Below are 15911 nucleotides of genomic sequence, written 5' to 3'. Positions count from 1 at the left end.
AATTAACTTTTGTAATGTGTTTGAAAATGAAAAGGGACTTTTCAGAAGCAGGGGTTTGATTTGTGACACCCAGTAACCAAATTTTCTTGCGACTGGGACCAAAGATACCGTGTTAATTATTCTTCTTTTTATTCCACTCTGATTCCGGCGAAAGCCACCAGCAGAGGGCCGCCTCCTTTCGAAATACTCCAACGGGAGACAATGAGGCAAATTCATGACGCACTAGGCAAGGGAAAGGTTAGCTAACTGGAGAAAATGGTAGAGCAAGAGGTATAGACAAATACATTGAAAGCGGCTGGATTTGAAACTGGTTTATGCTGAGTTTTACACATATTACATATTTTTTTAAAATCATAACTCAAAGAAATATTTATCCATAGCTGTCTGAGTTCCAACAGGACGAGAGAAGTTGTAACACTACCAAAAGGAAGCCTGATAACAAATGTGGTTTGAGTTCAACTTACAATACCATTTAAAAGGAAATGAAAGCTTTATTTTCAACTTATAATACATTCCTATGTACAAGATAGGTTTGGCATGAGAAATATAATCATCTTTTTACAAATAATACGATAAATATTTACAAGCATTTATGTTGTCTCCACTTCTGAGTGGCCAGAGTCAGCTGGGAGTCCTTCCTCTGCCAGCGATAAACCTGTTTGACCAAAATGATGCCCTCTTCAATGTTCCCCACAAGGAGATACACCATGGGACGGTGGGTTGGGCTCATCCTCTCTATACATTTTTCATTAATTAGCAGCCACTGTTGTATCATACTCTGGGTTTCGAAGGGCAACAGTGAGCCCTGGGTAATGAATTCCACCTGGCATTCAATGTTATACTCCTGGTCCTCAAATGCTGTTCTCTTCTTGGACAGCTTTACTTTCACTGCTAAGGAAAAAGGAAAAGGAAGTGCAAGTCAGACCATTTCTCAAATGCAATAGAAAACAGTACCAGTGAAAACAGGAAAATTCCTTGAAAATATTATTATAATTTATGTTGATAGAGTATGGTGAGGCCTTTTCCAGGAGAAGTTTAAAACATTTTTGAAAAATAAATTTTATGTAGTAAAGGGGGTTTTTTTCCATTTAATTAGGTGACTAGGAAAAAATATTTTCACAAGCATGAGTAATTTATTTTTACCATCACCATGTTATGTCAGACTTTGAGTAATTACATATTGTAAGCTGTTGGTCTTATTCTTGTATGACAAAACTGCCCAGCAACTGCCCAAGCAATTTTCCTGAAATTTGCCTTGTCTGTGTGTGGAATTCCTAGGATACCACCCTTTTAGATATTCCCTTTTCACTATACGCACTACCTACCCCACTTGACTCCATCAACAATTTTTAGCATGACATTTGTCTGTATTTCTTGATCTAATGTCAGCCAAGTTGCTGAAAGCCTTTGCACTGCCATCAAAGGCTTTCCAGGAAGTCTCTAGGGCAAACTCCACTCATCACTCCAACAAGGCAACAGGAGGTAAGAATTCCTTCTACTGATATTATTTTCTGAGTCTCCCTCTCAGTAAGTTAGGTATCACGAAAAAAACTCATTCACAAAAGTAGCAGACATACACCATATACTGGTAAAACACTAAATCTTTACTTTCTGCTTAAATGATAATAAAAGGCAAACTTGCTTATTTGGCTGCTTTTGACAGAAATATTTTAAATAAACATGTTGTAGCCAACTAGACCAGAACAGCTATTTGGCTGGAAACCAGATCATTGATAAATCTTTCATGCACAATAAATCCTCCTTATATTTAGATTAGAAATAACTTATTCTGAAAATCAACCTAAAGCTAAATTAGCAGCCAGACTCTTAATCCTTTGAAATCCCTGCAGAAACTGTCACTAACTGTAATTCTACTTCTAAGCATTTTGAAGAAGAGTTGTTAGTCTCTTCAACACCAGGTACATTAGCAAGGACTTACCAAAGTTACTGTCACAGAAAACTTCAAGAACTCTTTTGTGTGTAAAGAATTCCTCCACGGCTGGGCAAGTCTGGCAGGTAGGCTTTGGTAGGACTGATAAGAAATTACAAAGTCTCATTGTTATCTTTTAGAATAATTAGTTTTAATTTTCTGCTGCCAAAGCTGAGAACCCACTGTTTAACCACAGAAATGACAGAGAAAATACACATCAAATACAGGGCCAGTGATAATAGGTAAAAAGTCAACACACTTCTCTGAAAAAAAGGCTAGAGATTAAAAGGAGTTTCATTTCCCATGCCCATTCAGCCCTTGTTCTGACTGACAAGATCAATTATCAGCAACAAATAAGGTAACAAATACAGTATAATTTTTAACGCAACTACAGTGGGTGGTAAGGGGTTAGGTGGCTGATTCTGTCAGTCCCTCTGGGATCAGCTGCACTATAAGCCTGTGAATATACATGAATTTAGGTGTGCTAGCAGCAACTGAACCTTACTCTTTTCCATAGAGTTAGTAAGTGGGAGTACATTTGAAGATTTGAACATTTATGCCAAGATAACTCATGCTTCTTTAAGGAAAATCAGATAAAATAATCCAAATTTTACTAAACCCATTTGAAAACCAGTTTGTTGTACACATAAAAGCATCTGTGCTAAGGGCCATTGATAAGTCTGTAATGAGCAATTCCAGCACGGTGTGCTGTGTGTATGGCAGTGCCCAGAGCTGGGCAGGGTGGTGCTGCAGGTGGTGGAGGCACTACCACAGCACAGCCCCTGCACGGCTGACCCCAGCCCTGGGCTCGCTGCAGCTCACAGTGCTGGCACCCTGCCCATCCTCACGGACACTGGAGCAGGACAGCCACACCTGGCTGCATGACAGAACCACAGGAACAGTGTCCCTGGGATCTCCCTGATTCCCAGGAACACGGGGCATGGCCACCCTCCCCTCACATCCCGAGCTACCTTTGTGCAGGTGTTTGTAGTCCTTGGAGAGCGGTGCCAGGCACGTGTCCTCGTCACCAGGGAAGCGGTCGCAGTCCAGGCTGGCCGGCCAGGGCTGCCCCTGGCACAGCAGCACGGGGGCACAGCTGGCACGGACAGAGGCACACATGCTCCTGCAGGGCTGGATGAACCTGTGTGCGAGCAACACCGGGCTCAGGCAGCTCAGGGGTAACACCAACTATTGCAACAGTGATGCCTGGGCAAAGTACAGCATCCTTGCTGACATTCAACATCCTTCAATAATAATATCATTCCAGAAGCAGCAGCTGTGCAAATTATGCAAGCAGTCTCTGTATGGACTGAGCTTACAATATTTAGTTATGATTTTAATAATACATTTATGACAACCTGAGAAAAGCTTCAGTATGAGCCTGATTCTATTAGCTGTAGGTGCTTCAACCCTAAATGAATAAGAATAAAGTTCAGCTGTAACAAAATAAAACATCATATCCTTTGACAACACTGTTCATGTTCCCAAGGCAAACTAAAATTGAAGTGGAACAAGTTTTCAGTACTTTTTTTTCATACTTGATGAATACAAAAAAGCTAGCAGAAATTTACTTCAGAAATTACTTCAGAATAACAAAAATTACTTCAGAAAAAGTAGAGATCACCTTTAGATTATGATAAACATTCATTTGATTTCATTCCTGTTCTGGCAAATAAAGGCTGGAGTTTTGTACTGTGCTGTGATACTTACGTATCTAAACAGATGGGTGCAAACAGGGAGCACAGGAACGTCCCCACATGAGGGTGACAGTCTGTGTTTACAAGGTGCTGCCAGGTGCTGGATTTTTGGATAACCTCTGCCATGCTTGTGTGTCCCATCAGGTTGGGAAGTCTCATTTCAGAGTATCCAATCTTGTGGCACATGCCCATCTCCTTGGGTATCATGACGCATTTCGTGGATAATCCAATGTCCAAGGCTGTTGCCACCCTTAGGAAACCATTCATGGCAAAAACAAGAATTTCTGCAGTCAATAACATCTTCCAGTGACTCCTGGACTGCTGAACAGGAAGCTGTCAAACCACTCAAGTGCAGAGGCATGCCGAAAACCTTGTGGCTTATATATCCCAAGAGCTTAATGAACTCTTGGTTATCAACAGCTTATCAAATAACTCGAGACAAGACCGGGTCTTATTGCCTAATCAAGGGATTGTTGTGACAGCCAGGGAGGTGGAGAAAAAGTATAGATGTATGTTCCCCAAGGACACTGATTTGGAAGAGCCTTTCTCACGTCCCACGGTGTCAGTGGCTGCAGCATGCTAGGCAGCATATTAAACTTTGACACCTGGAAGGTTCTCTGTGCTTTCAAAAACAAATTAAGAGATCCCCCAGAAAAAGGGTTGGGCAGACATGCTGTCTCCTGGGGCTTCTGTGTCTCCTTTGTTTTCAGACACTGCTGACATGACAGAAAAACCAGCCCAGATTGACTTATCAAGTGAAAATGTTTTGCTTGTGCTAATGGCCCATGTCTCTTCCACAGTTTTACAATGTAGAAGAGGCACTTTCTTTTATCAAGCACTGTAAAAGAGACAGACATCTGCCATTAAGTGAGTATTTTGACTGGAAATTTGGATTCCTATTCTCAGACATGCTAAAGGCCTCAACTGCTATTAATTTTAATAGACACCTGAAAATACAGAATTGAATTTGTAGCACTGTTGTGAGTATCAGTATTTAATCAGGAAAAAAATCAATTACACATTTTTATTATTTTGAATGAAGCTGTCTACATTTAAAAATGCTCAAATAATGCAGCATTTTAACTATTTATTAATAAATTATAATTATAATTATATTAAAGTGTATGAAAGCAAATTATACCAGACGTGTACTTCTTCTGTTCATAGCACCAAAAAATGGTGTTATCACTGTTAGTACAGCTCTTTGCTATAGAGAAGTTGGGAACTAATTAAGATGAAAAAGGATCTGAGTAATGCATAGCTTACCTATTATGAACAGAAAAGTCAGTTTATGAATTTAAAAAGCTGAAGATCTAAACAAAGCATTTTGTGGAGATTTTTTTATTTTATGAAAATACCTTTTTTCCAGTTAGTTATGGACATTAATTTTTATTTTCACACCTGGTTACATGATTTATTAGCGGAAATGTTTAGGTATTAATAAGTTGTAGTTGGGTCTACTGTAAAATATTTGTCTTGGGTATTAGGCTAAAATAAGTACGTTCATAATGGTGTATCATCTAGTATTACTGATGCTTGATTGAAATGCACTTCTTCAGAAACTATAGCTTTTTGTGCTTGTACTGAGATGTAGCACAGTTAGACAATGCATCACAAATAATTTACATGTTTATACTTAAAGGTGAGGTTACTAATCCTAGAATCTTTGAAACCAAAGACAACCCCCTACTGATTCCTCCTTGGCTGCCTTCTTTATTCTGAACTACTAGTAAAATTACAGTATCTGTTTAAATAAGTAGAAAAAAATGACAGCATGCAAGGTCCCAGGAACTAAAAAATCACAGAATCACAGAATCACAGGTTGGAAGAGACCTTCAAGATCATCCAATCCAACCTGTTCTCTGACACCTCAACCAACCATGGCACCGAGTGCCAAATCTATTTAAAACAACTGTCAGTTTTTCTTCTCATGCTTTGTTCCCAAATGGTGGTTTTTTTTTTTCCCAGCAAATGCGGCTTCTCTGTATCCCTTACCTCACCTCAAGGCAGAGAACTGAATACCTAACCAGGCTGACTCAGGCCTGGTGATAGCTTCCCTTTGACAGGTGCTCCATGTATTTCTTAGGCAGTTAGAGCCTGCAGCAAGAGCCCCATCCTTGCTAAATCTGTGCAGGTACATCTGCAAGGCACAGCTTCACACAGCTCCTCTTGCTACCATTTTGCAGTGAAATGACTTCACAGTTGTTTAACCCAAGGAGAGGCAGGTCCAGGCTGAGCCAACTGCACAACCCTTTGTCTAGTAATTTTATTAAATTAATCAAATTCCTCTCTGTCTCCAGTGATATTCTTCTGTAGTACTGCTCTCATCTGATTACTATCTGAAAGTAGGTGGCAAGATCCCTGATGAAAGAAGCATGTGGAGCATGGTATTACATGCAGATATCTAAATTGTATAAAACATAAAGTAAGAAAGAGTATTTGGTCTCTCAATTATTTGGATGTTTTTCTCTGTGTTTTTTTCAGGGACTGTCTCACAACCTACAAGAAAGCCTGATTCATCTTAAAACCTGACCCAGCATTGTTTCCTGCCAGGCTTCCCAGGGAGGAGGTCATTTATGAGGCACTGTGGAGCTGTGCTTTAAAGTATCTTTTAGTCTCTTAAAGGCATCCAACTATCTTTTGATGCTTTGCTTTTGGAGAGCTGACTTTTGGTAGACTCAAGGGTTGAACAACTGCCACCAGTTTCAAGAGAAAAACCTGCCTAAATGCTTTTGCTGGATGCCCATGACTGCACTGGGTCCAAGGGTGGTTCTGAAGCAAGATCATTATCCATAATTCAGTAATTTTGGATAGCCATCTTCTGTCAGGAACAATTTATGGGGAGCTTCTGATTCTCTTCTGGAAGCGACTTGGTTCAAGTGGGTCAAATTTCTTACCCTGTGCTATTTTCAGTGACATAACTTATTAAGAAATTTACCAATTTAAGATCCTTTTCACTCCTGGGTCACTTTTAAGTAAGGGACAGTGCTTCAGTTCAGGCTCAATTATTTTCACGTTCTTCACGAGCAGATGTTACCTTTGAACTTGGTTTGACAGGAAGCCTTTATAATTTTAATTTTAGCAGGAGTCTTGCAGAACAGTTATTAAAAGTGAGCATGCAGAGTAGATTACCATTGCTTGGAGAGTGCTACAGGTCAGCAGATGTTGGCAGAAGCATGACCTGCAGCACCCATGTTGCTGTGCCATAAATTCTTTTTTTTTTTTTTTTGCAAACAGCTGCTCATTTCATGGGGAAAAAACATCAAGCAAATATACACACAGATTGATTTTGTGAACCCAGTAAACTGTTTTACTGTTGCCACACTATCTAAACCTTCAGATTGCACAAAAACTTGTGGCTCAGCATTTCTTTTTGGAGTGATATATGTCTGTAGAAGGTGTTTGAACAAAGACTGACTAAGGTGAAAAAAAAAATATTATCATGGCAATTGCAGTGCCTGCATACAGTTAGAGATCTCAAAATCTGGAGTGCAGCTACTGCTCTCTGAGACTTCTGAGGAAAGCCGTGTGGTGTTTCCCTTAGCCACAGGCTGCATTTATTGTTCCTGGATATGAGCAAGGGACACCTGCTGATGGACCCTGATAAGAGGAGCAGTGGCTGGAGGCTCCCTGCCTGCCCACCTCTGAGCCCTCTCCTTTGACTGTTACCAGGGAGACAGACAGAGATTAACCAGGAGCCACCCATCAGAGCCCAGTAAGAAACAGGATTGAAATTTTCTTCAAAGAAAGCAGGGGGTTGAGAGCAAATTTGCAGATGTAGGGATTTTTGGTTTTAATCTAAACATTTGTTGCAATATTTGGCTGGAGTCATTTTTAACTGGAGTCAATTGCAGAGATGCAAGGCTCCCAGACAAAGATCAAAGCTTGTAACCATGTAAGAAGGCAGGGGAGAGGTGGTCCTTGTTCTGATGAAAGCTTTGCTCAACTAACATCTTTAATCTGCAGTGCAGGATTTACTTCATAACATTTCCTTTGCTTTATAAAAAAATAATTAGGCCACATGTGGTATCTGTGAAACAGCAGAGACAGAGTCATGGATGCCTTTGAATGCCTTTGAAAAGGCCTCATTAATTTATTTGTCACAATAGCTTTACCATTGGTTCAATTTTTAAAGGACAGAAATATATTTCCTTATAAATCTGTAGTGGAAATTGTTACAGGCTGACTGCTTTGGCATGCTCAGCACTGTCCTTTCTACTGTCAGTTGATTAACTGAAAGTTTGTTTTAATAGTGAAATTCCCTGCTTTGGGTGACCCAAACTTAGTTTCTGACTCTGCCACATTTCTTCTGGAAGCTTTAACCCTGCTGCACTGTCCTCCTGCACACACAGATTGTCCTGGTTAACAACGATGGGGGGATGCTGGAGTTAAACACGTTCAAATATGAAGTGTTCAGATGCTACAAGAGTGGGGAGAGGGCATGTAAATACCCACCCAGATCCCAGGAGTATCACTCAGAGCACAAGGGTGTTGAATACTACACAAAAACTGGATAAGTAGCATTTCCTAAGTAGGCCAAATCAGTCAGCCAAAAGAAGGACACAGGAAGATGAGGTGACTTCTAACCAGCTAGGAGCTAACTCAGGCATACAAATCTGAGCTTTGACATCACCATGTTCATCAACCCATTCAGCTTCTGGAGGTCCTGCCCAGCAATGTTTTGTCAATGCAGAGCAGGACAATTTGTGTGAGGTGATGTTAGAGGAAGAACTGAAATCCAGCACTGACTTACTAGAGGCACATTCACAAAATTGCATTTAGGCCATGTCCTGGGTGCTGCACATGTGCACATGTGCACAAGGTGCTGCCTTGTGGTGAACACCACATTGGTTAAATGCTGTGTGAAGCTGTTTGCTTTCAAGGTGGCTGAAAATAGGAAAGAAATGCTGGCACAGCTGTTAAGAAAGTGAATTTTTGTTTTTCAGCCATAAAAACCATGGCAATAATATTAGTTTTGCTCCAGGGGTAAGCAAATTCCAAATAATAGCTTTCAGGTGGGAGCAAAATACAGTCTGTCTGAATTAGGGTTTTACTCTATTGATCGTGTACCAGATGAGCACCTTCCCCCTCCAGCCAGCAGTAATAGCCATTCTTCTCTGTTCTGACCCAGGTAAAAAAATTCAATGTGTTAGGGTACTTTTATTCCTTGGTATTGGTTTGCTGCATTGGCTAATATCTTTCTTTTTATTCTTGAGACAGTTTTACTGGATTTCAATTTTGTTTTGCTCCGATTTAATTTTGTGAAAGAAGGACTATTTGACAAATGGAGTATTATGTATTTCAGGCATAGAAAAGCTCCTCTTTTCTTTTAGACTTAAGTAGCTTTTGCAGTCTTTTGGCAACTGGGCTGATGCTGGTTCTCCCTCTATCAAATTTCTATCATAGCTGAGTCCCCTGTCATGTACTGTCTGTCACAAACAGCTCCAAATCAAATAAAAAGTGAAGTTAAACACAGAGCTTATTGAATTGTTTCTAACCTCTGTGAACATAAGGGAATACAAGTAGACTCACACTCTTTCCTAGGGAGAAAGGGGAGCAGCTCCAAGTAAACATTACATCCCAGCTATGTGTAGTCCACTGAGAAAGTAAACCCCGTCACCTTGTCCATTCCCCCTCCCCGATCCTTTCTTTGTCTGCGGTCTGTAGCCAACCAGTGATCATCAAGATAAGACAAAACCACATTAAGTCTTGAAAATCGCGTCTGGCTTCTGGCTGCCACTGGAGATAGCTCTATCAGTTAAACAAGCCAAGCCCCGGGAGAGTGTTCTGCTGACTCCAGCACGCCTGGAGCCCATCCCTTTCAAGTCGCCTGGCAGCATTTCGCATTTCACTTGTGTGGCACCCGCAGGAAATGCTCTTGGCATCTGACCTCTTCTCAACACACGGCAGGCCATGATGCACTTTCACACCATGGGAAGCTGCAGACCTGAAGCTCCCGTTTAAAAGGAAAACTTCAGCCTAAATACTTTGTTGAATAAGCAACATTTAAATAATTTCTGTAATGTTTCACAAATACACAGATGTGCTTCAAATACCTGAATCAGGTATAATGGCCAAGTCTTCTTTAAGCAAGATTCCCATTGGCATTTGCATAATTTTTTCTTGAATAATGTAGATTCATAAAATTATTCATAGATTCACAAAGTCATTTAGGTTGGAAAGGACCTTTAAGACCACCAAGTCCATCCATAAACCTACAACTTCAAAGTCCCACTACACCACATCCCTAAGTGTCACATCTACACGTCTTTTGAGCGCTCCCAGGGAACATGACCCAACCAATTCCCTGGGCAGCCTGTTGCAACACTTGATAACTCTTTCCACCAAGACATATTTCCTCATATCCAGTGTCTGGCACACCTTGATGGTACAATGTAATCTCATTCCAGACCCTGAATAAGTATTTAAATTTAAATAATCAAAGCAAATGTTCCTGTTGCAAATGTTCTTGGTGAAACCAAAAACTTACCAAGAAATAGTCAAAGTTACATCCTGGACATGAATTTGAGCTTCTGATCATTAGAATCCTAGCAGGTTTTTTTTACAAATTTCTGTCCAAACCAGGATTCATATTGTTTTTTAAGAGCGTAAAATGTAATTCTAAAATTTCAAAAAGAAAATATATTTTCTTGATAAATCCTAGCTTTAGGTTTCTATGTTAGTATAGTTTTGGAAAGAGATTTATTATTTTGGGCTTTCTAACTGAAAACACTTGCAAATTTTTTAATTCAAGTACAGAGGTGTGTACTAAACTCTATTCAAAACAAATAGGTGTGTCCTGAACTCTAATGTGTGTATAGACAATATTCAAAGATTGGGATTCTGAGAAAATATATTTTTAACTGTGTCAATTACAAATTACAGGAGTAACTGCTTCACAAATCAGTATGTCCATTCACAGGGTAGACATACCTATGTATATGCCATGTCAGGTATATAATTTTTACCTGACAGCTATACAAATATTTTATGGGAATAGTTCTTTTCTGTTCTGCACCATGAACTATGTGCTCCAAGGAAAAGGAGTACTCACTGACAGTGTGAATAATTTTTTTTTCACTCTCCCTATTTTAGATGTTACCTTACCCATACCTTTTGGACAAGGATGACCTCAAAAGGGAGCCTTATGAAGCCTTTAAGGCACCTTCCTATCCTGACAAAAGACACAGTTGCTATTGCAGCTGCCACTAATCTACTTTTTTCAGTATTCCTCATATATCAAGGAACTCAAAACATTTTCCAAGGTTCAATGAATGAAGCAACTGGCCTTATGTGTAACCTGCTTTGACTACAAATGCTTAGCCAAATCACACCTCTGTGTGAGGAGTGAAGAATTCGAGAGACAGCAGGAGGGCAGCACTGTGGCAGACAACTGGCAGGTCATGCCAGGCATTAGGCGGATCATCATGGGCAGGTCTAGATTTCAAATGTGATAATGGCTTCGCAGACACTACTTTTTCATTTGAACCTTTATGATTTTTCTCTCTGTTATCATGCACGGATGGTATCTCTGTAAAAACTGTTTAAGTATTTTTTTCTGTCTTAGAAGACATGTAGAACAGTTTTGTAAAAGTAAGTAGATTCTGCATCTTGTATTCTTATTGAATCTTTTTATATGCACTTTAATGGTGAATGCATAGTGCTTTCCTGGAACACTGATGCTGGGCCTGCAAAATCTGTAAAACCTCAGCAATTGTTCCTATAAAGACAACTTATATTGCCACAACCATTCCCACAGCAAGCTGAGAGTTACAGAATCAACCACTTCGTCCCCTCCCCTCTGTTTTGTGAGACAGCCTCAATGGTATTCATGAAAGGCTTTAAATTCTCTGCAAAGGGGGAGAATTCAATTTGAAAGAACCCCAAAACCAAAAACCAAACAAACCACAAATCAGTCATTAAAGAGAAAGCATAGATGCAATATGTTATACAAAAAGGGAAGAAAAAATATCTTCTCTTTCTCTGAGCCTTGGGGCAGATGGCAGACTCCTTCCTTCTCTCTGTGCTGGCTTATGCTGCACACGTTGCCTCTGTTGACATCAAAGACATTTGGTTTCTATTACCCTATCTCGAAGAGAAATTCCCTGATAAAGGAGTCTCCACCCTCATGATTAAACTCTATTTGGATTTCAATACCTGGGCAGAGCCCCTGCGCCAGCAGGCCAGGATTAGAGGGCCCAGACTTCAGCACCCATTTGCTAATTTGGGAGCAGACTGTGGGGCCTGCCTGTGGAATGTTATGTCACTTGGTCTTCACAGCCCTCTACCTTCATTCCAGGGCAAACATTTCCTTCCAGTGGAGCTACTGGGAAGGGAAATGGGTGAATCCATCCTAAATAGCTACACAACAAGAAGAGCTGAGTAAATAAGAAAAAATGTAGAGCAATCATTTAGAAATAGCTCAAAATCAAACAGTACCTAAATGATCTCTAAAACTATGGTTTACTTCTAATTAGTATATGAAGCTCAGGGAGGCACAACCAGAGAACAATTAAATTTACAGTTAGACAGAGAGGCTGATGGTTTTTTTGGTCTTAGGATCCATTTTCATTCTCTAAATAGCATTAAGGGTTTCATGCTGGTTGCAGTGATCAAAGATTGATAACTGTCTCCACAGGAGGCTCCTTTCATTATGGAAACCATAGAGGAACAAATAGTTTAGAGGGGAAGGTATTTTGAAATTAGACTGGAGCATCCAGAGAAAAAGGATTTGTCATTGCAGCTCTGGTTTCCCACCATAAAAGGCACATGTTTGCCAGACAGCGTCCCCAGCTCTCTTCCTTTGCTCTTATATCTGTCTGATAAAAGTGATAAAAGCTATTGCCACTCCCCATAAGCTTTGTTACATCTACATCTCTACTACAGCATTGCTAATGATAAATGTATTGGGACAGGAGACCTTTGAATTGTTTGGTGAGAGAGAAAACTACTTTTAGAAACATCCATGGAAAATGCTTTGTGTTTCTCTTCATGCTGAGTAGTATTTTTCTCCCTGATATACTAGCAAAAAGAAACAGAGGTATTGGAGTTACTGACAGACAGGTTCTGTACCTAAGGAAGGCAAAGACAGTTTCCACAATCCATGGCTATACCATGGAAGGCAATGTTCTGCCTGTTTTGCTTATGCTGAGTGTTAGAATACACCCTATTGATGTCAGTGTCTTATGGCAGACCTTTATGTGAGCAAAACTGACAAAGTTGGCCAGCATACACAGACCACTCACTTTTTTTGGTGAATTATCTTTCACAACATTCTATAAAATGTTTGGTTTTGGTCCATGATGTTGAAAAAGCATTCAGTATGGGAGGTACTTTCCCTGCCATAGGGTTGGCTCAATAAAGCAATCTCATCCTCATATCTTGGCTTCAGCAAGGGATGCAGCAGATGTATATGCCAATCTTTAAAGGGAACAAACAACTTGTGTCCCTGAGCTTACAGAAGTCCTTACAAAGCAATTCTGTCCCAATACTCCAGTGGGAGAAGCCAGCTTGGGTCCATGGCCACATGTGTGAGGACATTCACTTGGTTACTTCTTTCTTTACGGATTAGCTGTACTTGGTTTTCTTGGTTGGAATACTGCTTGAGTAGATAAAACTAACACAGAAAAATGAGGGGAACTAGTGCTTCAAATTCTGCCAACTTCCGAGTTTTCATTTTTCTCTTTTCTGAGAAAAGGACCATTTGTTGTAGGCCTGCTTCACAAGAAGCCCTACTATCATGCCCATGTTTACCAAGGTCTGACAAGAAGAGAGAGATTTAGTCTTCTTTAAAAATCCTAGCTGATCACAATGGATGTATGAACCAGCTGATGATGTCACAGCACCATATTAGAGAAGATTTTATTAACCCTAAAGAGCCCTCAGGCATCCACTGGTATGAATTTGATACATTAAGGCAAGCCAGTGTGTGGGACACAGCAATGCTCTCTGCTTGGTCAGCTCAGCTCCTCAGCCTTCCCTGAGCATTTTCTCATGGCAAGTCAGGCTTACCCCACTGCTAAGATCTGAAGTTACAGCATTAAGGGAATTTTCTCTGTATATAAATAATTTATGTCTCAAATTACTCTAATGATACCAAACACTAGTTAAGGAAAGCAATTCAAAACCTGGAAGACACACAGCAAGTTCATAACATTAATCATATCAAATCCAGGTGATCAAAACCACTAATCTAGCCATAAAGCATAAGAGGCCATAAAACCCATTGAGAAACCTAAGGGAACATAGTTAATGTTCTGTTTTAAAGACTTGCAATGGCCATACTGAATAGAAAAAGTAATTATAGTTATAGTGAGCTGTTCATTAAAAGAATCACGCTCATTTCATTGAGTCTCCAAATATTCACTAATTTTTGTACGGCCATAGTTTCACATCTGTTCTGGAAAATTCAGCAATCTGAATGCAAAGAGTGCACTACCAGAGTGCTGGAAAGCCATATGGGGAGTCATGCTTGAAGTCTGTAACGTGACATGAGACCTAGAGTTTATATGTGTGCCTGGTGACCTAGCCCTCCCACTCTGCCAGCAGGCAGGGCTTGACCTCAGTGTTCACAATATTCTCACTGCTGTGGTTTTACTTTTCTGATGAGTCTGATTGTTTATTTACAATATTAGTAATGCCTTCAAAAAAATCTTCCTGCATTGTATTTTCTTTCTTTAAAGGAAATCTGTGCTCTCTTGCAGAAATTTTCTTTCATAATAATTACCTTTTGCACTAATGCATCATGTATGAAAAACCTCATTAATGATGTTGTCATGATACTTAGTCCAAATGGAGACTTACAGCAACTTAGAGTAGTTTGCCAACAGTACAGAAATATGTATTCATTCCATTTATCATGGAGCACTGCCAACAAATCTTTTCAACTTGACTCTAATTTGATGAAAACCACTATATCTAGGTCAGATGGCAGGGGGCACCTGGGGACAGCCCCAGCCCTGGGTGTGGGGCACCTCCCTGGGGATGGGGACAGGCCAGACCGGGACATCAGCCAGCGAGTGGAGGTGGTTTGGTGGGACCCACGGCAGGGACACGGCTGCAGGGCAGGGAGAGCTGCAGCTCAGGCAGGGCCAAGGCAGGAGCCTGTGCTGGAAGGGTTTGCCCCCACAGTGCCTGGGAGCCTCCCCCAGGGTCACTGTGGGGAAGGAGCCACCCTTGACTGCAGTGGCTCTGAGCTGGCCCCCAGTCTCAGCAGCCCAAGCGTTGTGACCTCCTGCCGACACTCTCATAACCCTTCCAGCAGAGCTCACCATCAGGCTTCCCAAACAAGCCCCTCACAAAGGCTGCATTGTTACTCTCTCACGGCTGGAGAACAACAGACAAGAGATGACAGCCATATGCACCCATCAGTTGGGCTGAGCACAATTTTCCAGGCACTGCTGGCTCTGTGGCCATGTCAGTGCTAGTAAATGAACCATGCCTGCAGCACTTTGCTGGATCTATGGCTTTAGAGAAAACCTGAGTGAACGTTTTTCTGATTACATTTTGTGGCTGTATTTTTTTCTCCTTATAGTAGAGCACTACCATTTCATGAAAAAAACTTGGCTCAAACCCAAAAATGTACGGGGTTACACAGGAACAGCAAAATGTCTGGACACATGCCAAAGTTGTACTACTTGTCAGCAGGAACCATCATGTATAAATGGGATTTTAAAAATGCCTAAAAAAACCTGCCATGGCCCAGGCTCCTGTGGACTAAATGGCGATGGTTTTCCAGGCAGTACAATTTTGCTGTTATCAGCTGTGCTATCACAAAGCTATAGTAATAGTGAATTTCCCATTAGGATCAGACTGAAGTGGATTAGGGGTTGGTATCAAAAGTATCACTCTGACAGGAACCTCACCATGCAAACACAGCAAGAGACTTTACCTGCTCCCCAGGAGCATGTGCTCCCAGGACATTGTGTGTAAACCAAGAACATTCTCAAACAGGACCTGAGCAATTCCATTCCTTGCTTTTCGTTTGTTTCACTGGCAGTCTGTTTTGCTTCTCAAAGGTAAAAGTATATTCAAAATGCTTCAATGAAAGGTGTAAGAGCTGCATGCCTGGATCACTCTAACTTTGCTGGGAAATACACCTCATTGCTAACTCATGAAGCAGACCACAAAGTAGAAAACTCCTGGTAGGAAAAGTAACAAGGGTAAGCACAAAGGAGCTCCCATCACAGAGTAAAACAGCAGCAGACAAAAATGATGAATCATTAAAACACCTGCCTTGTCCCCACTCACCTCCTAGGGGGATGCTGTTCCTGGTAGCTAAAAAG

At 40.8% G+C, this 15911-nt stretch overlaps 1 protein-coding gene across 1 annotated transcript; it reads right to left on the bottom strand.

Annotated features, from left to right (window-relative positions):
• Window positions 1-580: 580 nt before the first annotated feature.
• LOC131558262 (secreted frizzled-related protein 2-like) lies at window positions 581-3927 on the bottom strand. The gene is made up of 4 exons (XM_058805912.1): window positions 3641-3927; window positions 2902-3071; window positions 1940-2032; window positions 581-891 (listed from the first exon to the last, which is right to left on the bottom strand). Exons 1-4 carry the CDS (start codon window positions 3925-3927, stop codon window positions 581-583), a joined length of 861 nt encoding a protein of 286 aa, XP_058661895.1.
• Between the last annotated feature and the right edge of the window lie 11984 nt (window positions 3928-15911).

This window comes from Ammospiza caudacuta, chromosome 5 (assembly GCF_027887145.1).
Source record: "Ammospiza caudacuta isolate bAmmCau1 chromosome 5, bAmmCau1.pri, whole genome shotgun sequence".
In the NCBI taxonomy this organism is placed as follows: domain Eukaryota; kingdom Metazoa; phylum Chordata; class Aves; order Passeriformes; family Passerellidae; genus Ammospiza; species Ammospiza caudacuta.
Note: the sequence above shows the minus strand (reverse complement) of the source record. Positions and strands in the feature narration are given on the sequence as shown.